Consider the following 26,044-nt stretch of genomic DNA (forward strand, 5'->3'; position numbering starts at 1 on the left):
GACCCCATAGATGGCAGCCCACCAGGCTCTGCCGTCCCTGGGATTCTCCAGGCAAGAATACTGGAGTGGGTTGCCATTTTCTTCTCCAATGCAGGAAAGTGAAAAGTGAAAGTGAAGTCGCTCAGTCGTCTCCGACTCAGCGACCCCATGGACTGTAGCCCACCAGGCTCCTCCATACATGGGATTCTCCAGGCAAGAACACTGGAGGGGGTTGCCATTTCCTTCTCCAATGCATGAAAGTGAAAAGTGAAAGTGAAGTCGCTCAGTCGTCTCCGACTCTTAGCGACCCCATGGACTGTAGCCCACCAGGCTCCTCCGTCCATGGGATTTTCCAAGCAAGAGTACTGGAGTGGGGTGCCATTGCCTTCTCCTTCAATCCCATCTCTGACTTTTAGGTAGGGGGAGGGGTTGGAGGTTGAACCAATTGCCAATGGCCAATGATTTAATCAATCATTGGAAGTTTAGGAAGTAGCCAGAAAAACCAAAAAGGAAAGGGTTTGGAGAGCTTCTGAGACTGGGAAGATGGCCCTCCTGAAGGGGGCATGGAATTTCTGCACCCTTTCCCCACATCTCGCCCACACTTCTGCCATCTGGCTGCTCCTGAGTTAATATCTTGTAATAAGTCAGCAAACTGGTAGGTAAAATCTCTCTCTGAGTTCTGTGAGCTGCTCAATTAGTGAACTAATTGAACCTATGGTGGGTCCAATGATGGACCCTCCAATCTAGCTAGAAGTACAGAAGCTCAGATGACAACCTGGGCTTGGGCCTGGGGTCTAAACTTGGGGGCGGGGGGAGACAGTTTTTTAGGACTACTGAACCCTTCACCTGTGGAATCTGATGCTATCTCTAGTAAGTGTCAGAAATCAGTTGAGCTGCAGGACACCCAAGTAGTGTCTGATAACTGCTTGCTGATGTAGAAAACACCCCCACACATTGGAACTGGATACAAAATCACAGTGGCAAGATATGTTAGTTATTACTGTTAGTTTGTTTAGATAACATGTGGATGGCAGAGCATTTCCTTCCGAGGTGCTCTTAAGTCTCTTCCACTATAAAGAAATTTTTTTTATTTTGACTGGGTCTTTGCAGTTGCTGCAGTGGCAAGTGGGGGCTACTTTCCCTTGTGGTACACAGGCTTTTTGCAGTGTCACAGCATCTTCTGTTGCCGAGCAAAGGCTCTAGGGCACGTAGGCTCAGTAGTTGCCACTCTTGGGTTCTAGAATATAGGCTCTGCAGTTTTGACTTAGTATAGGCTTAGTTGCTCTGCAGCAAGTGGGGTCCTCCCTGACCAGGGATGGAACCCGGTCTCCTGCATTGGCAGGCGAATTCTTTACCACTGAGCCACTGGGGAAGCTGGCTGTGAACTTCTTAAAGACAAGGGTCAAGTCTTCAGCCCTTCTGTGTTTGCCACACACGGTGTAACAAGGTAACAATGAATACATGCTCTCGACTGACAGGGCCAGAGAAGGAGGTGTCTGTTATCAGTTGTGTTTCTCTGCGCCCCTCAGAACAAAACTGCTTTCACCTGATAAACTATTCTCTCATATCTTCTCAAGGAAAGACAAATGTATGCTCAGTGCCTTCTATTGTTTGTGTAAAAAACACTTGCTTTCATTTCTCAAGAAACAAGACCCAAGGTTATCGTGTGAAAAACATCCTCTGCCTCAAGAAGGAATGACAAGACTCACCTTGATTTTTCAGTGGTAAAGGCATAGTTTCCCTGAGTTTGCTTAAAAGGTTTTTCATTTCTCGCATGTCTCTGTAAAATTGATAAAAAGAAAAAATAATCAGCTGTACATTTTGGAAACGCAATCTCCAACCATCTGTTCTATGACACAACTGAAGGACAAAGTCTGTGCCTAAGTGTACCAGTTCAAGCCTCCAGTAGGCAAATAATTGCATTTATTTTGCTTTTATAAGAAGAAGAAATAAAAAAGCTGCGTTGGGTTGGCTCTGAAGGAATGAGAACTACTCTGACAAACATTTCCACAGGGCATTCTGCTAGTAGGAGCCCTCCATCTCTGCTGTTAGCTGGACCTGGCTGAGATGAGAGACGAGCCTCTGGTAACGAGGACAGTACTTCAGTTTCCAAGGCCAGGTGAAGGACACGCAACTAGGGCATCAGGAGTGCCCTGGGCGGAGTTGAGGCTGGGCAATGCTGTTCTCATGTGGTCCCAGTGCCGTCCTCGCTGTGCGTTCACTCCGTCGCCTCTCATTACTCGACTGAGAGTCAGAGGAACACAGGTGTTAAGCATTTCCAAGGGTCAACACATTAAATTGACTTGGAATATTCTTAAAAAGCCCTCCCAGTAATTTTAAAGTGCAGGCCAGTTTGAAACCCACAGATCTCTTAGGGCAACGTGATAGGGAGAAGCAAGGAAGCCCTCTCCCGTAACAGGTCTACCGTGCCTACTTCTCCCACTCGCTCCCATCTCCTTTGACCAGAATCTGGATTTTGAGGCTGAAATGAAACACTGCCAGTGCTGAGGGGTGGACTCTCCTATTATTATTATCCGCCATAGCTTGCTGTCTGACAAGCTTACAAGACTTGATTAGTGCTTTTGTTCAAGGTTTCTGAAAACGAAAATGGCTTTGCTGATGGACTATAGCCTGACCATGGCAGGTTTTTCTTCCTGGGAATAGAGCAAAGCATTTTCTACTTTATAAATTAAGAGAAATCACTCCCTCATCATTTGTCTATAGTTCTGTCAAATCGTGCCAACCAGCTTTATTGTTTGAATTGTTGGATTTCCAAGCTTATACAAAGTCCAAGTTTTATTAATAGCACATAATTACCACATGCTTCAATTTTCTATAAACACAGAAATTTGGTAATTAGCTTTAGAATTATATTACAATCTGAAAGTAAAACCACAATGGCTATAAATGCCACTGTGTGTTACATTTCTAAAAATAAAAAAATAAAATGTTGATTATCTTGTCAATGACTCAACCCCACACACACAGAGCTCTCGGTGGAATTGCCCAGCGTCCATTCAGCTGCTCCACGTTGGCTCTGGGGACATTAGTAGCAAAGGACAAGAAAGCAGTGTGAAGGCCAACAAACAAGGGGCTGATGCCTCTCTGTCTCAAAGAATGGAATTTTTAGCATCAAGATGTGATTATGGTTGTATTGTTATTGCTTCCGTTTCCCAAGTGAAATAGAATCACTGTAGAATCTCTTCTTCCCAAGAAAGAAACTGTCTCTGGCCTTGAGCTACCGCTTGTAAAGACAAATGCATTAACACGCTTTGACCACTAAGGGGCCATCAGCTAAATCCCAGGAGAGGTAGAGAAGACAGCTCTTCAGAAAACTGTGAACTAGATAGATGCCTCAGCTCCCGACTGGCCACTAAATAGGCCATCCCACACACCTGAAATCTGAAGATCTCCTGGAGGCATCTTTGCACGATTTTGAGTTATTCTCCCTTAAACAAATGGAAATTTTGGGACCCAGCCTGGTGAGTGAGCAGTGATGGGTATATAGATTCGACTTTCTTGCTTCCCAAGGAAGCACTCGGCTTGCATCTCCATGGAGATGCAAGGCTGATGGAGTGGGATAAGCAGAGGCTGGGAGCCCACGTCTCCTGGCAGTTCTGCTGCCACTCTGTAGATGGATTTGGACTCCTTACTGTCTCTCATCTCGGTTTACTGAGAGCTCTGTTTTCTGAATCTGAAAGAAAAATAATGTCAACCCTCTGTAGCCCCTAAGTATTAATTGGAGGAGGACTGGCAATCTATTTAGGGTAACTTCCCACTTACCTTTCAGTGTTCTCAATGTCTGTGGAAACCTGCCAGGAATGTTGCTGAATATCTACAGGGGATGACGAGGAGTCCTCGAGAGCAGGTGTTTCAGCACACTCCTCAATTTTGCAATCCAGACTCTTGCTTCCCCCTCCAGGCTCCTTTCCTAACGGAGTGGGTGTTAGTAAAGAGAAGGGGATAAGAAATCATAAATGCAAATCCTATACCCAAGGTATCATTGCAGACTTTGGCTATGCTTTGAGCCAAATGCTCCATTAACCCTAAAAGCTTTTATTAATCTTTATTTTATTAATATTTATTATTATTATTATTTATTTATTTTGGCTGTGCTGGGTCTTTGTTGCTACACATGGATTTTCTCTAGTTGTGGCTGGCAGGGGCTACTCTTCGTTGCAGTGCGCAGGCTTTTCATTGTGGTTGTTTCAGTTTGTTAAGGATGGGCTCTAGGCTCGCTGGCTTCAGAAGTTGGGGCACACAGGCTTAGCTGCTCTGTGGCATGTGGAATCTTCTTGGAGCAGGGATTAAACCTGTGTCCCTTGCATTGGCAGGAGGATTTTTAACAGCTGGATCACCAGGGCAGCCCCTAAAGACTTTCTGAACACTAAAGTGAGTTGTGTGTGTATGTGAGGAGCATATTTTCACAACATTCTGGGACAGGTGTCTGGAGGTCAATTCAACCTGTAGTAAGGGCCCTGCTTTTGAGGGAGTATTGGTGAGTGGAATCAGGTTGGCTCGGGAGAAGGGGAGTTAGCCTGCCAGGTCATGCTGCTCTTTCGTCCTCAGATGCAGGGCCAGAAGCCGGTGACACCCCGCAGGAGGAACAGGAGCTCCTGGTGCTCTCTCTAATTCTGACACCAGCCCTGGGGGCCTGAGGGAAGCAGCAGAGATTAAGGACCTGCCTTCCGTTCCGTTGGCTCTCTAGCCTCCTCCAGTGTATCCTTCTGTGAGGGAAGAGCCCAGTCTCAGGATCCGGCCACGCTCTGTTGAGACCATCAGTGTCATCAGCCGAAGCACCTTGCACTGAGAAGCTGTCCATAGCAGTGCATTGCCAATGCACTAAGACTTGTACTCACCGCGACTGATCTTAAGGGAATAAATCAAATGCTTTCTGGAAACAAATCTCCAAATTGGTTAAGCCATAAATTCCTATGAAATTATATGGGAGGTATATAGTCTGTGGCCCAGGTGTCCTCTGTTAATGCCTTTTATTCTACCTTGAACATCTGTGTATCTGCAAGGAGATATCTTGCTATCATGAGAAGGGCCTGTGAGGCTTAAGAACAGGATTTGAAACCTGGCCTTTACAGTTGTTCAGTTATTCATTCATTCACTCACAAATGTTTCCTGAGTGTCCGCTAAGTATCAGGTACTGGGCTTGATGCTAGAGATACAGAAGTGAGAGAAAGACATAGTCTTTGCCTCAAGGAACTCAAAGTGCTGGAGATAGACAATTTAAAAAACTTACAAATAATTACAAAGCTGTTGTATAATATGATGTAATCTGGTAAAAAGTGGGTAGCTATATTGTTTCACTCTTTCAACGAGTTTTATTTGTATTATGTAACTACAGCTCTAGACTGGTTGTCAAGAAATAGTTATAGCCTGTATCATTGAATGTTCATGAGATAGCAGCTCCACCTGGTTACCTCTTAGCTCAGTTTTCTTAATCATCATGTAATTGTTTTTGCACGTTAAAAAACAAAATATAAAAACACTTAAGAAAAAGCAGGCTGTTATGGTAAAATCTAATGGGAATCTTTTCCCTTGGGTTCCTGATTTGAAGGGGTCTAGCAAAAATTTTATCCCTGTCATTTCTAATCCATGAGGTAGCAACACAAGGAGAAAGAAACAAGCAATTAACTGGTAATTGTGTACCATTCATCAGCCTATAGTAGAAATGGACCTCTGAATATTCAGCCAAAGCACAAACACAAGTTTACTGCTGAAATTTTTGTTCCTTTTGTGTATACTTTATGCACACTGATCCTGGGTGATTTAATTGCCTTTTCCAGTTTTATGGTATTTCTGTTGGTAGAGATTAATCAGGTACATGATTTAGCATACTCCCATTTCCCAGTTGGAAGGCACTGGCTTCTTGGCATTTGCACTCATCTCCTGGTAGAGTGCACAAGTGCAGTCCATGTGGCACCTACTTCTGAGCATTCAGCCTTGGGATGTGAATCTGAGCAGTGGTGGCTAATATTTGTGTAAGAGACAAAACAGGGTGTGTCCCCCCTAAAACAGCCCAAAGCTCTAAAGGAGAGGCCCATCTGAAAGCACGCATGGCTCCTGTTCTGCTCCTTTGGTGCTGAAATCTGTGGAGAATGGAGTATGGTTTGGGCAGCAAATTGGAGACCCAGAAGATGCACACAAATTCTCTGCTTTATGGGCTCTGCTTGGCGTGGGACCACTGTAGGCCTTGTCCTGTGGTCAGGACTAGAGAGCCCAAAGCTTTCCTTCGTGGGAACAAGGGAGAACTCAAGGCAGTGTGATGTTCAGACTTAAAGTCCTCCCTCTACTTCCTTCATATATTCACCTCTTACACATGAAGGCTTAGATGGACTCCAGCCCACAGTGACTGTTTACTCTTACTGCCTGTGCTAATTCTACTTAATAAGGCAACTACATTCTATAACTTTTTCAAAGTAACATAACTACTCATGTTTTCCTGAAACAGGCCTAGGAGCTTGCAATGCCAAGTATGCCCTCCTTTCCCTCATTTTTCAGAGCTTAGGTCTAATTCTGCTAATGCAGATGAACAAGAATGGAAAACCTAGATGCTGGACCTGCAGTTTGGTGCTTTCTGTCAGCTCACGAAATCTCTGCAGAATTTTGATCATACTATATCTTCTCTGGCTGGCGCATCATAAAAGACAGGAAACTGGAGTGGTTTTCAATTTCAGAACATGTATTCAGATCAAAACTGCCTTCATTTTCTGAGAGCACTGACTTGACACTGGGCATCTTTCCCACTGCAGTCCCTATGTATTGCCTGCATAGAACTTACCACTGTTAGAAAGTATGTTATCTATTTGCTAACCAGCTTATTATTTGCTTGCCCCAACCCTACTCTAATCACTCATCTCCAAATTGGATATGTAAAGTCTGTAAGGCCAGGAATTTATCTCTTTTCTTTAGTTCTGTAAGTCCAGTACCAAGGGTGAAGTCTTACACATTGGACAATTTCAATAGATAGATGTATGGCATTAAAAAAGGTAATTATATATGTTATACAACTTTCTTCACCATGTCATCATGGTTAGAGATACTTTCATATTAGTGCATTCTCATTTATTTCATGCTTTTTAATGGATGCATAGTATTCCCCAGTAAGGAATTGACATTGTCATTCTTCCCTTTCTTTACCATATGCCAGTATTTGTATAGGACAGATCCTTTAATATAGAAAACTGGGACAAAATACACGTATTCACATTTGGTACTTTAATACATATTGCCACACTGGCCTCTGAAAAGGCTATGCTAATTTTTTTTTGGCGGGGGTGTTGGGTCTTTGCTGTGGTGCGCAGGTTTTCCTGTTGTGAAGGATGGGCTTTGCTGTCCCATAGCACGTGGGATCTTAGTTCCCCAACCAAGGTTTGAACCTGCATCGCCTAAACTGGAAGGCAGAGTCTTTACCATGGCCTACCAGGGAAGTTGCAGGCTATGCTAATTTACATTTCGCTTCCACCAACTCTGAATGAGAGAATCCATTTCCATACACTTTTCCCAGAACTTTAATTATCAATATTTAATTTTTGCTTATTTGATGGGGGAAAATAGAATCTTTCATTGAAGTTCTTTTTCCCTTTCTTTTATTACTACTGAGATTAAATTTGGATCATTGAAAAAGCAAGAGAGTTCCAGAAAAATATCTACTTCTGCTTTACTGACTACGCCAAAGCCTTTGACTGTGTGGACCACAACAAACTGTGGAAAATTCTGAAAGAGATGGGACTACCAGACCACCTGAGCTGCCTCTTGAGAAATCTGTATGCAGGTCAGGAAGCAACAATTAGAACTGGAACAACAGACTGGTTCCAAATCGGGGAAGGAGTATGTCAAAGCTATATATTGTCACCATGCTAATTTAACTTATATGCAGAGTACATCATGAGAAATGCTAGGCTGGATGAAGCACAAGCTGGAATCAAGATTGCCAGGAGAAATATCAGTAACCTCAGATATGCAGATGACACCACCCTTATGGCAGAAAGTGAAGAATAACTAAAGAGTCTCTTGATGAAAGTGAAAGAGGAGAGTGAAAAAGTTGGCTTAAAGCTCAACATTCAGAAAACTAAGATCATGGCATCCAGCCCCACCACTTCATGACAAATAGATGGGGAAACAGTGGAAACAGTGGCTGACTTTCTTTTCTTGGGCTGCAAAATCACTGCAGATGGTGACTGCAGCCATGAAATTAAAAGATGCTTACTCCTTGGGAGAAAAGTTATGACCAACCTAGAGAGTATATTAAAAAGTAATGTGCCTTTGCCAACAAAGGTCCGTCTAGTCAAGGCTATGGTTTTTCCAGTGGTCATGTATGGATGTGACAGTTGGACTATAAAGAAAGCTGAGTGCCGAAGAATTGATGCTTTTGAACTGTGGTGTTGGAGAAGACTCTTGAGACTCCCTTGGACTGCAAGGAGATCCAACCAGTCCATCCTAAAGGAAATCAGTCCTGAATATTCATTGGAAGGACTGGTGGTGAAGAAACTCCAGTACTCTGGCCACCTAATGTGAAGAGCTGACTCATTTGAAAAGACCCTGATGCTGGGAAAGATTGAAGGTGGGAGGAGAAGGGGATGACAGAGGATGAGATGGTTGCATGGCATCACCGACTCAGTGGACACGAGTTTGAGTGAACTCTGGGAGTTGGTGATAGACAGGGAGGCCTGGCGTGCTGCAATCCATGGGATTGCAAACAGTTGGACACAACTGAGCAACTGAACTGGACTGAGATTAAATTTAATATTTTTTTGTAAGTTAATTGGCTACCTGTATTCATTCCTTCTGTACATTTTCTGTTCATATCACTTCGGCTGTCTTGCTGATTTGAAAGAGTTTTATCTCCATGATAGTTAATGATAATTTCCACTGCAAGTGAAACTATAAATTACTAGCATCTGAAACTTGGAACTTTAGCAAAAGATGACTCATTGATTACTTTTTCAGTACTGTCTAGGTTTCATGGTTTATGAAAAGATTTTGCTTTCCTTGAGTCTGGTAATTTATTTGTCCTTGAAAATCATTCGCTAATTACATTTTTAATAGTATAGTTTTCTATTGTAACTGTTTCTAATCTCTAATGCTGCATATTGATGGCTGACAATTTCTTTGTATACCACTGCTTCTTGGATTTCGTATCTTCCTCTTTCCTGGATTCATTTTAATTTTTCTAGAATATATCTTTGACTATTTCAGAGGAGATCTTTGAATACATAATTTCTTAGTCTTCATATTACTGAAAATACTTTTTGCTTCTCTCTCTGTACTCGCACTTAAATTCTAATTGGCTGGATATAAAAATCTATGTTCTAAGTTTCTTTCAGAACTTGGCTGATATTGTTCTCTTTCTTCTATATATATCCAAGGATGCTATGTATGTAGACTGTTTATGGCCTTCTGAAATTTTTTTATTTTTAAACAATTGAGTTATGAAATGGTTCCTAAATATGTCTAGATATGAGTACTTTATACATTACTCTTTTTTTGGCATTTGACTTGCATTTGCAGTCTATTTTCTCCAGTTATTTTATATTGAAAATTTTCAGACCTAGAGCAGACTTCCAGAATAATTCAATGAACACCCCAAATATTCTAGTTTTACCAATTGTTAATATTTAGACCTATTTTCCTTTTTTTAACTTATTTTTTAATTGGAGGAAAATTGCTTTACAGTGTTGTTGGTTTAACCATATTTTTCTTTTGTCTCTCTCCCTCTGTGTGTGTGTGTGTGTGTATATATACATATAGGCACATATATGGATTTCACAGATAAGATTATGTATATAATTTATATATATGTACAAGGTTTATAATTTTTGATGGGCCATGTAAAAGTTACAGACATTAATGATATTTCATCCCAAATACTTCAACATATATCTCCTAAAGAACATTTTCCTATAGAATCTTAAAACCATTATCACATGAAAAACTTTGTTTAACTTTAATTAAATTCGTGATTCAATTCAATTTGATGCAATACTATTATTTAATGGATGGGCTTCCTTAGTGGTTCAGATGGTAAAGAATCTGCTTGCAACGCAGGAGATCCCAGTGGGATCCCTGGGTCGGGAAGACCCCCTGGAGAAGGAAATGGCAACCCATTCTACCATTCTTGCCTGGAAAATTCCATGGACAGAGGAGCCTGGCAGGCTACTGCCCATGGGGTCACAAAGAGTCAGACACAATGAGCAACTAACACTTTTACTTTATTATTTAATATATATATCTAAATTTTCCAGTTTTCCAAATATTCCACAATATCCAGTTTTCCCAGTAATGTCATTTATAGCTTTCTTTTTACATTGAAGGATTCAATTAAGGATTATACACCACATTTATCTGTCATGTTTCTTTATTCTCTTTTAATCTAGAACAGACTCCCGGTCTTTTTTCATCCTTCATGATGTTGATATTTTTGAACAGAGGGTCCAGACCAGTTGTTTTAAAGAATGTCTTTAAATATAGAATTGTCTGATTATTTCCATAAGTCTAGATTCAGAGTAAACATTTTTAGCGAGAATATTATAGAAGCAATACTGTGTCCTTTTTAGTGCCTTGCATTAGAAAGCACACAAGTGTTTGTTCCATTATTAATGAGGTTAGTTAAGTACTGATAGCACAGTTAAGGTGATTTCTTCCAGCATTTATAGGTGGAGGAATCCTTTTCCCTTTGTAATTATTAAGTAATATGTGGAGTGATTTATTGAGATGTTATAGCCTTCTCAATTAACATATTTCTTCCATTAGGTTTGGGGAAAGCTTTTCTATTTGTTGGTTATCTATTTATATTTTCTCAGTTCTATCAGAATTCCTATTTCATGTTAGAGTCTCTGGATCGTATTTATCCCCTATATTCTAAATTCACCGTGGGGACTGAGTTCTGGGAGAGCAACTTGACTTGACCTTTCAGGTAGCTATTTTATGGGTTTCTGTTTGTTTTGGCTGCACTGCAAAGCATGTGGGTTTTCGTTTCCTGACCAGGGACCAAACCAGCACTCCCTGCATTGGAAGCCCAAAGTCTTAACTACGAGTCCCTATTTTAAGCTCTCAGTATTTCCATTATAATAATTGTTAAGAACTGTGAAGGGTCTGAATTTCCTCTATGTGTGTTAACCTGCCACATTCTCATGGGTACTGGAAAGAGACCCAAGGGTAGAGACAAAGACAACTTTGTGCACAAAACAGGAATAGAGTAGCAGCATTTGTGTGAATTTCTTGAGACCCCAGAAGGGTGTCTCATACCTCCACACACACAGGAGATAAGAGCCCTGAAATTAAGGATCCAAAGACTTCTATAAGAAGACTTTATAGAAGAGACATGCCTTCGGTAAGAAGGCATGTCTGCCCTTTGCTTCAGAGGGAAATATTTTCATTATACTGAATTGTAAGCATGCCTTGCTCTGGAGGGAGACACAGTCTCTCTTTTTCAAGACATTTACTAAATAAACATCCTTGAAAAGATAGTGTGAAACAAAGGCAGTCAGTATCTCACTATGTAAGATATGCAGACATGCAAGAGACTGAAAAACTGTCTCCCAACACTAATTAAACCATCTACTGAAATTTTTATTTGATAGATAACACTTTCCTTTCCAACAAAACTGATAGATCCTTACTGCTGTAATGACTGTTTCTGAGCTGTGACAGACCTAAAACAAATCTCTCTGAGACTATGAATTACATTTATATTTTAAATTCTTCATCTGTTTCTACTTAAAATCTGTTCATCAAGCATTAGCTGTTTGCATATTGCCATTTGGTACATCCCTTTCAGGGTGTGGGTTTTTCTGTTGGCCTATCATTCTGATGAGCATCTTTCTTCTGGTGACTGGAAAAGGAGCAGGTGTTTGGCTGGACAATGCCTGTCTACAGCTTGTCTTCTGGGTGCTTCTCATCTCCACTGATAAGCTGACCTGGGTACACATCTTATTTCTTGGGTCCCATGTTTGCTTGGAGTTTCTTGTTTACAAGTTCTACTCCAAAGAGATAGGTGGAACAATTTAGCCTGAGAAAAAACACTGCACTCTTGTGCTCCCTTTCCTGTTCTGCAGCTGCCCTCATGGAGGATCCCAGTTATTTCACCCTCTGTTCTGCTTTGCTGCCCAGACCCGACACTCACAGCAGGTATCCTCCTGGGGCAAGCAATGCCTATCTCAGTTACTCAGTGTGGGGTAGTCCAGCTCTTCCTGAATGCAATTTTGAACATTGATTTCCCGGACAGCGTTTCCAGAAATCTTTCCTGTGATTTGCATTTGTTGACTCTTAGGTTGAAGTATCTCTGGAATCAATTTTATTTTTGTAGTATTTTTCTCCTGCATGAATTTCTTTTGTTTCTCCTTGAGTTTCTTATCGGCTCTGGCTTCCTTTTTTCATTTATATCCACCAATCCAATCTCCATTGCTTTTGAGCTTTGAGAAATTCCTCAATTCTGGTTTGTTGAAATCATCCTTCCTTGTTTTTCAGGGCCACAGGAGACTGTTTTGTGTTTGCCGACCTCTATTTTTTTTCCTCTTCCTCCCTTTTTTTTTCTCTCCTGTGTGACAGAGTTTTGGCAAATGAATTCTGAGTAAGAATGATGTATGCTTCTTCCAGATGAGCTTCTAAAAATCCTCCCGTAGAAACCCTTATGCTTTCTTTTCTCCCCTGACCATTGGATGGATGTGGGGAATCGAAAGAACAAAAGGGCCCAGCCCACCCCAGCTCTGGGGTTGGACTCTGACATAAGTAGTGAACTGTTTTGTTCTAATCCGTTGAGATTTGGTGTTGTTTCATACAGTTGGTACCCTATCCTGACAAATACAAGAACTAATATGGATTTACTCTGTTCATTTTATCTTTTGCTGGTACTAATTCAGTCCAACATCTCTGGACAAGCTTCTTTTTCTCCAGGTATACTCCCTCTCTTTCAACAACAGAGTGAAAGCAAATTCCTTTTGCTTATTCAATAATTATTAACTGAAAGTAATGGTGAACACACTCAAGGTGATCAATTCTAGAGAGGACAACAGACAACAGGTCAGATGTCTATCCCTCTATTTAACATATGCCTGGGGAGCACACTGGGTAGGCCTAGGTCCAGCCATGGAAAGCCAGGGAGAGCTCTCTGCAGGGAAGTCCCATCTAAGTTTCAACTCAAAGAAAGCGAAGGGGCAGACTGTGTGAAAGGGTGGTGGTGGGATAGGGTGGGGTGGACAATATGTTATAGGCAGAGGGAGCAACTGGAAAGAACTTCCAAATTCAGGTTCCTCAAAGTAGTTCAAGATTCCTTGAGTGTGGCCAGCAGGGTTTGGGGGGCAGGTGGGCTGGGGTGGCTGATTAGAGACGAGGTTGGAGAGGCTAGATGTTCTTTTGAGCCCCATCAGAAAGTCAGCAGGGGAGTGCCCCACACACCTGGACAGTGGCAGATCTGAGTTCTGCATCCCCAGCTTCCCCCCGTTGACCAGGGATCCTTGGAAGGAGCACCTCAGATGGTGTCTGCACTCCTCTCAGGAAAAGGGTCAGGCTGCTTCCAGACAGTAACTTCAAGTCAAAGTTTTACTTTGCCCAAGAGTGACTATGCATTTAAAATCATTTTTTTTTATTATGAAATGAAAAACTCTGTCCCCTGAAAAATCAATTTCAGGCCTCAGTGAACAAGTATTTTCTCAGGGAGGAGATGGAGCGAGGGGAGAAGGAGAGCCTTTAGAGCACCTTAAAATCACACTAAGCTGGCTTCACCCTGTCGAGAACCAAGACATCAAAAAGTTGGCCACTTTCCTCAGGGCTGTGCAAAGCTTTTGGCCTTCAGCTCCTTTGGGATTTCCATGTATTTTTAGCCTGTTTATGGATACTATAACAGGCATGTTTGAGAAAAAGTTAAAGGAAGCCACCCATGAAGCACATACCAGTTTGGAAGGCTGGTTATTCTTATATTCGTGAGAAATGGTCAGTTGTTGAGGAGGAACAAAAACATCTGATTGGGGGGCAGCCTGAAAAGTCCCACAGAGCTCCTTCCACCTCCAAAGTCCTAGGACTTCACTAGCCCCAGCAGACTGGGCTGGGGTCTTTTATTTAGAGTGGTGGCCCCTTTTTCACCCTCCACTCTGGAGACCTCTTTCCTACTGCTGATCTCACTTCTCCCATTCTTTCTTCTCTTACTATTTTTCTCTCTTCCTTCACCTCCCCTCCTTCTTGCTGCCACTCCTTCTTCAGCCTAGAGTGACAGTAGAGAGCACTGCCATAGCATCCCCTTGGAGGCCCTGAGTTTGGCCTCTGATATCCACCATAGTCAACTTTATTCATTTGTATGAATGTCCCTAGGAATCAAAACAAACCAAACTAATCTTCTCTGAGCAAATATTATATCACCACACTATCATTTCCCTGATGGCAGGGGCAAGTTTCTCATGTCCTCTGTGCTCCAGACACATTATCTGCTATGATACTGTATCTAGGGAAGGCTCCTGGGATGGTTTTTGTACTGACTGTGAGCAACTAAATGAACACAGCTTACAGGAAATGTGTGGAAGCTTATCCACATGGTTATGCTTGTTCTCATGCATTTTCATAAATGGTAGAAGCTTTGTAACTCCATGCACTGTGAAAAGGAGTGGGGAAATGTAGGCTGTTAAGTAATTCACTTTTATCCTTGCATTTCCAAAAAGCATGTAATTTAAATAAAAATAAGTTATATTAATTCAGTTAGTTGTTTACCTGTATTAAAAAAATAGTTTCAAAGGCTCTTCTACATTGTGGTGAGATATTCATAGTGCCATAAAACATATAGTGGAAAAATAATACTTATACCATAAACAGAGCTCTTTTCTTGCCCATACACTGGGAAATTAACATTTTCCAATTGAGAGAAGAGACAGAGCTACCTCCCTCTTCCCAGCCCCTCCCACTTCCCTCTGTCCTCTGTACTTCTTACGACACTACAGTAGTAATGCCCCCAGAGTAGTAGTCATCTTGGTGGTTCTCCTAGCTGCATGGAGGAAGCAGAATAACAGGACACTGGAGACAATAGAAACATGTTTGAGGGAGGTCCCTGTGAGGCTTTCATTGCTCCATTTCCAGCCCCTAAGGTAGAGCAGAACAATGTTCAGGAGGTATCAACTGTGTAGTTAATTGACTTCAACTTTCTCAGAATGAGTATCATAGCTAAAATCATGCTCCCTTTGTATCACATGAAAGCTGCATTTGATTTTCCTAAATATAAGCATTTCCTAGGCAGAATTAAACTTCTTTACCCAAATCAAAATATTTTGTAAATTATTAAGTGATTGATGGAGTTCACTTTCCCTCCCATCTTAGAAGTAACTCTCTGAACTTCTTTTGGTAAGAAATAAAATGCACAATGAATTTTAGCAGTTCATTAAACGTGTCTTGAAATATGCACACCAATCATTAAGTCAGATCTGAGAATAAATTCAGCTCATGGTGCTAGGCTAGTATTTTTCACTTCTCCATTTGATATGTTTTCCTGCCTTTCTCCAAGGTAGCTTAGTGGGCAACGGTTTTGTGTGGTAGAACAATCACAAACTTTGTGGAGGGGATGAATGTGTTAGATGACCCTGGACATGTTACCTCTTTGAGCCTCAGCTTCTCCATCTGTAGAGTGGGAAAAACAATATTTGAGTACAAAATAAGATGGCATGGATAAAGCACCTGGCAAGTAGAAGGTACATAACAAGCGGAAGCTGTGACCATTGTTATTTTCCTAGTCCTCAGCTGACATCTACTTTGACTAAAGGTGATGAATATGGTGTCCTGCTCCCTGTTTGGTATTTAAGACAAGGAGACGGAATAATAAATGGTGTTAGACTGCCCTTAGATTCCAGAAGTTGTTTATATTTATGTTCTTCAAATAGTATAAACTTGTTCTGGTCTTGGGTCCTTTGCATTAGATACAAATGTTTATGAAATTGTGTCCTTCTTGTCATTAAATCTCAGATTAAGTTCTGTCTCCTCAGAGAGTTTTGATCACCCCTTCTACAATAGTCACCCAGTCATGGTCACTTTCTATTACATTACCTATTCTATTTTAATTATTGACATTGTAATTATTAGTGTTTGGGATTTTTAGAACTTTCTTCCCCTCCTATTTCTCTCCACGAGACTATATACTCAACAAGAACACAGATCTATCTCTGTAGTCCTGATAATTTCAGTCTCCCAGTACCTTGCATATGATAGGTGCTCAATAAATATTTGTTCAAAGGACAAATGCATGTGTCTACCCATAATTTGAATCATAATCTATTTTAAGATTTATCCCGCTTTATTTCTTCTAACCTAATGCTCTATTTCAGTATCAACTGCCTCATTACATTGGAAAGTAAGGCTTGCAGGTCTATTCTATTTCTGTCTTTATGTTGCTTGTTTGTTTTATTGGTGTGGGTCATTTTCTTTACATTCCTTAATAGGAGATGGAATACCCAGGAGTCTTTGTTGCTCATATGCTATGCTTTGTCTTGAGCTTATCCTGTTTTTGCTGGATGGATGGCTGTTCATTAATTTCTTATTAGAGCATCTTGATCTCTCAACTCCCACTAGATTTCTAATTAAGAATTTTTAACTTTCAACATTTCTGTCTTCTTTTCCTTTTTGTGATTACATTTCCTCTGCATTTTTTCTATCTGTATATATCCTAATGGCACAATACAGGGGAAGAATCCATCTCATCTTAGATCTTAAGAGGAGGAAGGGAGGGTGGTATACCTCAAAGGACCTGGGGAAAATCTGACTGTAAGCGATGGCAGAGGGTTGGAGCAGAGACAGAGAAAGTACTTGACAGAGTGAGAAGAAATGAGCATAAGAACGGAAAGAGCAAGTTCACATGTAAAGGGAGTTTGCACTGGAGTGTTCTCTCATCTCTGCTTCTTCCAGAATGGGAATGTTGTAAAAACTGACTAACTGGGAGTAGAACAGGAGAGAGGAAAGCTGTGGGCAAAATAGTAGAATTGTTGAATTCTCTTAGAAACCTGGCTTCACTTTCTGCCACTGGAGTGAATGAATCCTGAGGTCTCATTTTATCTGATGTCAGGAAACAGGCATTAATGGTCAACGTGATACATGGATTCAGTTGTGGGAAAAGATTTCCTACATAATTAACTGTAAAGAAGTGAGAGCAATTATTTTTCACTATAAACATAGAAATTAGACTTTGTCAAATAATAGTGCAATCTACAACTTAAAACTGTTAGAATATGAGGCCTAAAATTATTACTATTTGTCATATTCTCATAACAGTTTTTCAGAACCACACTTGTATAGCATAATCTAATAGCCTTTATTAAATGTGTGTTTTTACCTCATATTTCTGTAATTTACTTTAATTTTGTTGGCCATGAAATAGGACAATCATCTTAGTACTGTTTGTCTTCATTTTTGGCAATAGCGTGATCTTATAAGTATAAAAGATTTCCAAGTAGATTGTACCAATCAGACTTATGAGACAGCAAAAATTCAGAAACATGGGGTATGCAGAAAGCATGAAGAGCCACTGAATATATTGTTAATGAAGGATACTTATAATTTGCTTAATTGAGAGAGAAGGACAATCTTCATTATTAAATTCAAGCTCCCTGCAGAAACTTTAAAATGATTTGAGGCTTTGTTTTTCCCAGAAACAAACTGTACTCCTCACCCCTGCAGTAACCTTGTGTGCCCTTTTCCTCCAAAGAGTAAACACATGACTACTCAATACAATAGTAAAACTAAATGTGATATACAGTCCTTTCTGGACTTCTGGTAGCAGTCAGGGAGGTAATTATAAACAAAAATAAATTAAAAGTATAGATAACTGCAAAATAATTTGGCTTCAGAATCTAATCACAACAAAAAAATTGACCAGAAACTATCATATAGAGCCAAAATAATGACTCAATTGCAATTTCCCTTTTTCCCCCCTTTATGAAATAGAGTAAATAAGAGAAGTGGCCAACCTGTAATAAGAAATTAGCAGGAAGAAGAAATTAGCTAACCTAATAGTTAAAATACAAATTTTTACTATAGCATTAAAAGAAACATACCAGAAAGAGATTCTAAGCAGAAAGAGACTGAATGTTATAGACTAGAATGGCAATCACCATTCCCCTAAGATTCTGAGGACTACACTCATCCCTCAGTATCTGTATGTGTGGGGAGATGGGGTGGTTGGTTTCAGGACATACCCAGGACACCAAAATTCATGGATGCTCAAGTCCCATAGTCAGTCATCTGTATCTGTGGTTCCACATCCATGGATTCAAACAGCCACAGATTGTAAGCATAGTGCATGATCTGCCATTGTTTGAATCCGGAAGGGTCGGATGTATTTTATTTCAGGAAGGGACTTTGTGAGATCGCCTAGACCCTTCCTAGCCCAAGGCCACACTAGAGCTATAACTATTTGGATAAAGAGTGTATTTTCTGGCATCTTAAATCTTGGTGGACAAATTTCTTTCTAGTGTTGATAAAGAAGAAAGCATACAACATGTATGTACTTCGATGAGTAAGAATAGCCGGGTAAGAGTTTGGAAGTTTCCATCTTTATACATACAATTGGGTTATTTCCTTTTGTTTTAAAGGGTAACTAAATGGTTATCCATCTTCACTGTGTTTCAGAATCACCTGGAGTGCCCCCAGATTCTGATTCAGTGGGTCCTGGACAGGATCCGTGCATCTCCATGTTTATCCTGGATAATTTTGTAGCACATTTTCAAAGGATTTATATTCTAAGTAGTACTTTAGGAGTACTACTTAGGAGTAGTACTACTCCTAAAGTACTACTTTAGGATTACTTTAGAAATCCAAATGGAGACTTAATCCTACAAAGAGGAGAAATCAAAGATGCTCTTAGGTATACTCTTTTAAGCGTTTTACTTAGATGGTAAGATGCTAGAGCAGGGAGCAGGGGCTTATATTTTTAAAGGAAGAAGCAGAGAAGGGCACCAATCAGAGACTGACAGTGAAGACAGGAGGCAGTACAGGTCAGATGAAATGATCAGTTAAGAATCTATGTGTTTTTTATTATTATGGAAGAAATAAAAAAGGAAATCAAAATATGCATAGTAACAAATGAAAATATGACAACCCAAAACCTATGGGATTCAGTAAAAGCAGTGCTAAGAGGAAGGTTCATAGCAATGTAAGCTTACCTCAAGAAACAAGAGAAAAATCAAATAATGTAACTTTACACATAAAGAATCTAGAAAAAGAGAAATGAAGAACCCCAAAGTTAGTAGAATGAAAGAAACAATAAAAATCAGAGCAGAAATAAGTGAAAAAGAAACAAAAGAGACTATAACAAAAATAAACAAAACTAAAATCTGGTTCTTTGAGAAGATAAATAAAATAGACAAACCATTAGCCAGACTCATCAAGAAAAAAAGGGAGAAGAATCAAATCAACAAAATTAGAAATGAAAATGGAGAAATCACAACAGACAAATAGAAATACAAAGGATCATAAGAGACTACTATCAGCATATATATGCCAATAAAATGGACAACTTGGAAGAAATGGATCAATTCTTAGAAAAATATAACCCTCCAAACCTGAACCAGAAAGAAACAGAAAATCTTAACAGACCCATCACAAGCACGGAAATCGAAATTTTAATAAAAAATCTTCCAACAAACAAAAGCCCAGGACCAGATGGCTTCACAGGTGAATTCTACCAAAAATTTAGAGAAGAGCTAACACATATCCTACTCAAACTCTTCCAGAAAATTGTAGAGGAAGGTAAACTCCCAAATTAATTCTATGAGGCCACCATCAATACCAAAACCACACAAAGATCCCACAAATAAAGGAAACTATAGGCCAATATCACTGATGAATATGGATGTAAAAATCCTCAACAAAATTCTAGCAAACAGAATCCAACAACATATTAAAAAAATCATACATCACGGTCAAGTGGGCTTTATCCCAGGGATGCAAGGAAATTCTTTAATATCTGCAAATCAATCAATGTAATACACCACAATAACAAATTGAAAGATAAAAACCATATGATTATCTCAATAGATGCAGAAAAAGCCTTTGACAAGTTTCAACACCCATTATGATAAAAACTCTCCAGAAAGCAGGCATAGAAGCAACATACCTTAACATAATAAAAGCCATATGTGATAAACCCATAGCAAACATTATCCTAAATGGGAAAAAATTGAAAGCATATCCCCTAAAATCAGGAACAAGACAAGGGTGTGTCCACTCTCACCACTACTATTCAACACACTTTTGGAAGTTTTAGCCACAGCAATCACAGAAGAAAAAGAAATAAAAGGAATCCAGATTGGAAAAGAAGAAGTAAGAGTCTCACTGTTTGCAGATGACATGATTTACTACAAAGAAAACCCTAAAGACACCACCAGAAAATTACTAGAGCTAATCAATGAATATAGTAAAGTTTCAGGATATAAAATTAACATACATTAACAATGAGAAAACAGAAAGAGAAATTAAGGAAACAATCCCATTCACTATTTCAATGAAAAGAATAAAATACTAAGGAATAAATCTACCTAAAGAAACAAGAGACCTATATATAGAAAACTATAAACCACCGATGAAAGAAATCAAAGATGACACAAATAGATGGAGAAATATACCATGTTCATGGATTGGGAGAATAAATATAGTGAAAATGAGTATACTACCCAAAGCAACCTATAGCTTCAATGCAATCCCTATCAAGCTACCAATAGTATTTTTCACAGAACTAGAACAAATAATTTTACAATTTGTATGGAAATACAGAAAATCTCAAATAGCCAAAGCAATATTGAGAAAGAAGAATGGAACTGGAGGAATCAACCTGCCTGACTTCAGACTATACTACAAAGCTACACTCATCAAGACAGTATGGTACTGGTACAAGACAGAAAAATAGATCAATGGAACAAAATAGAAAGCCCAGAGATAAATCTACATACCTATGGATGCCTTATCTTTGACAAAGGAGGCAAAAATATACAATGGAGAAAAGATAATCTCTTTAACAAGTGGTGCTGGGAAAACTGGTCAACCACCTGTATAGAATGAAACTAGAACACTTTCTAATACCATACAGAAAAATAAACTCAAAATGGATTAAAGATCTAAATGTAAGACCAGAAACTATAAAACTCCTAGAGGAAAACATAGGCAGAGCACTCTCTGACATAAATCACAGTGAGATCCTCTATGACCCACCTCTCAGTAATGGAAATAAAAGCAAAAATAAGCAAATGAGACCTAATTAAACTTTAAAGCTTTTGTACAATGAAGGAAACTATAAGCAAGGTGAAAATACAGTCTTCAGAATGGGAGGAAATAATAGCAAATGAAGCAACTGACAAAGAATTAATCTCAAAAATATACAAGCAGCTCATGCAGCTCAATTCCAGAAAAATAAATGACCCAATCAAAAAATGGGTCAAAGAACTAAACAGACATTTCTCCAAAGAAGACATACAGATGGCTAACAAACACATGAAAAGATGCTCAACATTACTCATTATCAGAGAAATGCAAATCAAAAGCACAATGAGGTACCATCTCACAATGGTCAGAATGGCTGTGATCAAAAAGTCTATAAACAATACATCCTGGAGAGAGTGTGGAGAAAAGGGAACCCTTTTACACTGGTGGTGGGAATGCAATCTAGTATAGCCACAATGGAGAACAGTGTGTGTGAGTGTGTTAGTTGCTCAGTTGTGTCTGAATCTTTGTGACCCCATGGACTGTAGCCCACCAGACACCTCTGTCTATGGGATTCTCCAGGCAAGAATACTGGAGTAGGTTGCCATTTCCTTCTCCGAGAACAGTGTGGAGATTCCTTAAAAAATTGGAAATAGAACTGCCATATGATCCAGCAATCCCACTGCTGGGCATACACACTGAGGAAACCAGAGTTGAAAGAGACACATGTACCCCAATGTTCATCACAGCACTGTTTACAATAGTTAGGACATGGAAGCAACCCAGATGTCCATAGGCAGACAAATGGATAAGAAAATTGTGGTACATATACACAATGGAATATTACTCAGCTATTAAAAAGAACACATTTGAATCAGTTCTAATGAGGTAGATGAAACTGGAGCCTATTATACAGAGTGAAGTAAGTCAGAAAGAAAAACACCAATACAATATATTAACACATATATGGAATTTAGAAAGATGGTAACGACCCTACGTGCAAGACAGCAAAAGAGACACAGGTATAAAGAACAGACTTTTGGACTCTCTGGGAGAAGGCGAGGGTGGGATGATTTTAGAGACTAGCATTGAAACTTGTATGTTACCATATATGAAATAGATGATATTCCAAGTTCTATGTATGAAGCAGGACACTCAAAGCCAGTACATGGGAACAACCCAGAGGGATGGGATGGGAAGCGAAGGGAGCTAATCTGCAGTGGGAGAAATTCTCTCTATGCATATGTGATGACTGAAACTGTTGGAATCAGTTTCTGAATGTGGGGGAAGGCAGCTTGAGGGTTAACACCAACACCCAGGAGAAGGCAGAGCATCGCTCAGAATGGAATTCAGAAGTCTGATCAAACCATGCTGAAACCACTGCCGTCTCTGGAGGTTTCAGTCCTTTAGGCCTATATAGTCTCTTTATAAGTTTAAACCACAGGATGAGATTTTTCAGTCACTAATATGCCTCTCTATTGTTTATTGAGTTCCCCCTATTTTTAAATCTTTGGGGCACAATTTGTGATTTGTCATCTTGCAATCAAATACATTTAGGGACATAGCAGCAATTTTGGATAGCATTTACCACCCTAGTAAGATCATTATATAGTTTTGCTGCCCACACTGATTCTAGCCAAAATCATGTTCACGAGTGGTAAAATAATAAATCTGAGAACTGTTTCTACCACAATTTCTGTTCAAGATAATCAGGGTTGTTATGCATTTTGATAGTACTGATACAGACTTCTTTTATTTATTTCAATTATTTCCTGAACATATTTTAATTGTGTGTAGGCAGCATCTGCCTACAATGCGGGAGACCCAGGTTTAAGCCCTGGGTCAGGAAGATCCCCAGGAGAAGGAAATGGCAACCCACTCCAGTATTCTTGCCTGGAAAATCCCAAGGATGGAGGAGTGTGGTAGGCTACATTCCACGGGGTCGCAAAGAGTAGGACACGACTGAGCGACTTCACTTGCACTTTCCACTTTTCAAACGTATGGTACACATTGGTCTTTGCAAAATAGAAGTTTTGGTTTAACATTTCTCACTGTTTATGGCAATATAATAAATGTAGATACCTTTTCGATGAAATTGAAGAGACCCCAGCAGGCATATAGATTTTAGCATTTCTGTTGTGTACATTTCTAAGCAGCATTGCAGCTGAATGTAGAGCCGACAGATTTCTGGATGGATCTCACCATCTTCTGGGCTGCAACAGAATGAAGGAGAAAAGCTGTGAACATTCTCAAGATTTCACTCATCAGCCATTTGTCTCACTTCTGAGAGGGGAAAATGCTCACTAAAGATTTCTAAAGGCTTGAGTCTAAAGTATAGGACTTTTTGCTTTCAAATCAATAACCAATGTCACAGTTCTTACATAAGTGTCTTTCTGACTAACAGCTCTTAATATTTTTCCCCTTCAGCAGCAGATTTCTGCTAGGAGCTTAAAATCATAAATGTTTTATGCAATTGAAAATATCAGACATTTTCAATTTAAGTATTGGAACAAATTTCCAAAATATATTTAAACCATAAGACTATCTTAATCTGTAAGACTAGATTAAAAACTCTTATTTTTGGAGAAACTAACGAAGAGCTATTCAATTACCAGTTAGAAGATAACTCTTTAATATTAAGGCCCTAGGATAATATGGTTAGAGAGCCAAGATAGAAATTATTTTTATCAAGGTCTTTTGTCTCAGTCTAAAGGACATCCCTTTATTGTTTGCTATGGTTAATTTATGAAAGGCTAAGTGTTTTATTGGAAAAAATGAAAAATTTATGGAAAATGAAATGTAGTAAAATTCTAATAATTTTGCTTCATGATCTAATTCTAAATAAATACTAAATTTATGCTCTCAAATTTATTTGAAGCCTTGAGCCTTTCTCTATTAACTATGGTAAAATATACAAATGTGAATATGATAAAACATGAAGTGATCACTTTTATTTTTTGAGAGGACAGACAGAAACTAGTTGTGGATAGGACACTATTTTATATGTTACTAAAATAGCATGTATTGAATAAAGCAAACTAAATCAAAGGGATACAGTTTAGAGCTAGATTATAAATGGTAAAGCCTAAAAGTGAACTCTGTCAAATACCCTAGGGTATCTTTACTTCTATCTCCATTCACTTAAAATGAATGAAATCTGACTAAGCAATGCAGCATTTGGATTTGATTCCTTTGTAAAGTGGTCAGTGGCAAAATAGCAGGGGCAATTATCAGGAAAAAAAAAGGTGACTTCATTTTTATATAAGTTCTGGAATCACACTAAATAGAATTTGTATTTATACAGCAATTTACCGTAATAATAAGTTTTCATTTTCAATATTTATTTAGTAGATGAGCCAGCATTTATCTAACTATATGGCTTATGTAACACAGAAAAACGCAAAATCCTTTGCCTGAGTATGAACGGTGCCTGCAAAATTATTCTATGTGTTTCCTGTGTCAGAACAAAGGACTTCATAAAAGCTTACATGCAAAATTTGGCTTTATCTGAAAAATATGAGCTTACATTACTTTCTCATTTGTGTCTCATGGGTCCAGCCCTAGGCCAACATTGGAAGCAAGTGTATTTCTGGCAAAAGTCCCAGATTTTCTTGCAGAGCTTCTTCCCACAGGTGCTTTCTACCCTCAAGCTGTCCTTCTGCTTCCTGGAGCTTTCCCCCATCGCGACACACACATACACACACCCATACCCATCCACCCACCACCCCCCACACACACACACACCACCTCATTATTTCATATTAACTCCAGCCTTTTTAAATGTCTGTGTCCCCTCCCCTCCCCTTATGGCCCTGCTAGACTCTGAAGGAATAATGGGCATCAAGGTTCATATAATAGAAAGTGATCCTGGTATATTACCTGCTAATACACTAATTTTGATAGAAAAATTTGAAGATAATGTCTTATCCCAAAGAGACGCTAGAGCAAAAATATTTTATGGCAGGTAGGTCTTTTCTGTTCTGCTTCATCATTTCAATTATAGCTGCTTGTTTTCACCTATGCATAACGTTGGCCCTGGTGGCTTGTATGTAGATTTAAAAAAAAACTGCAATGAGTGTGTGGTATGTATTATACACTTGATGAATGGGGAAATTAACAGTACAGTATTATTACAAGCCAAAGAATATTGTTATTTTCAAGTGTACCCCAATGTTCATCGCAGCACTGTTTATAATAGCCAGGATATGGAAGCAAGCTGGATGTCCATCAGCAGATGAATGGATAAGAAAGCTGTGGTACATATACACAATGGAGTATTACTCAGCCATTAAAAAGAATACATTTGAATCAGTTCTAATGAGGTGGATGAAACTGGAGCCTATTATACAGAGTGAAGTAAGCCAGAAAGAAAAACACCAATACAGTATACTAACGCGTATATATGGAATTTACAAAGATGGTAACGATAACCCTGTATACAAGACAGCAAAAGAGACACAGATGTATAGAACAGTCTTTTGGACTCTGTGGGAGAGGGAGAGGGTGGGATGATTTGGGAGAATGGCATTGAAACATGTATAATATCATATATGAAATGAATCGCCAGTCCAGTTTCGATGCATGATTCTGGATGCTTGGGGCTGGTGCACTGGGACGACCCAGAGGGATGGTACAGGGAGGGGGGTGGGAGGGAGGTTCAGGATGGGGAAAACGTGTATACCTGTGGCAGATTCATGTTGATGTATGACAAAACCAATACAATACTGTAAAGTAATTAACCTCCAATTAAAATAAATAAATTTATATATAAAAAGTACAAAATATGTGCTTTGTGGCTTCATTCTAAAAATATGCCAACTTCATATATAGATGATGTTTTATGTAATTTAAACAAATGATTACTGTATTAGCATATCTTAAGAGCCAATAAGTTTTA

The 26,044-nt window shown here is 39.4% G+C and overlaps 1 protein-coding gene across 1 annotated transcript in view; it reads right to left on the reverse strand.

Annotated features, from left to right (window-relative positions):
• RGS7BP (regulator of G protein signaling 7 binding protein) overlaps positions 1 to 26,044 on the reverse strand; it is a 106,844-nt gene that overhangs the window by 11,343 nt on the left and 69,457 nt on the right. Inside the window, exons 3-5 of the mRNA XM_052659154.1 lie at positions 23,230 to 23,360; positions 3,763 to 3,910; positions 1,689 to 1,759 (exon numbers count right to left, since the gene is read on the reverse strand). Of these exons, the coding sequence (XP_052515114.1) occupies positions 1,689 to 1,759; positions 3,763 to 3,910; positions 23,230 to 23,360 (350 nt within the window). The remainder of the gene's footprint in view (positions 1 to 1,688; positions 1,760 to 3,762; positions 3,911 to 23,229; positions 23,361 to 26,044) is intronic.

Source organism: Budorcas taxicolor, chromosome 20, assembly GCF_023091745.1.
Source record: "Budorcas taxicolor isolate Tak-1 chromosome 20, Takin1.1, whole genome shotgun sequence".
NCBI lineage: Eukaryota > Metazoa > Chordata > Mammalia > Artiodactyla > Bovidae > Budorcas > Budorcas taxicolor.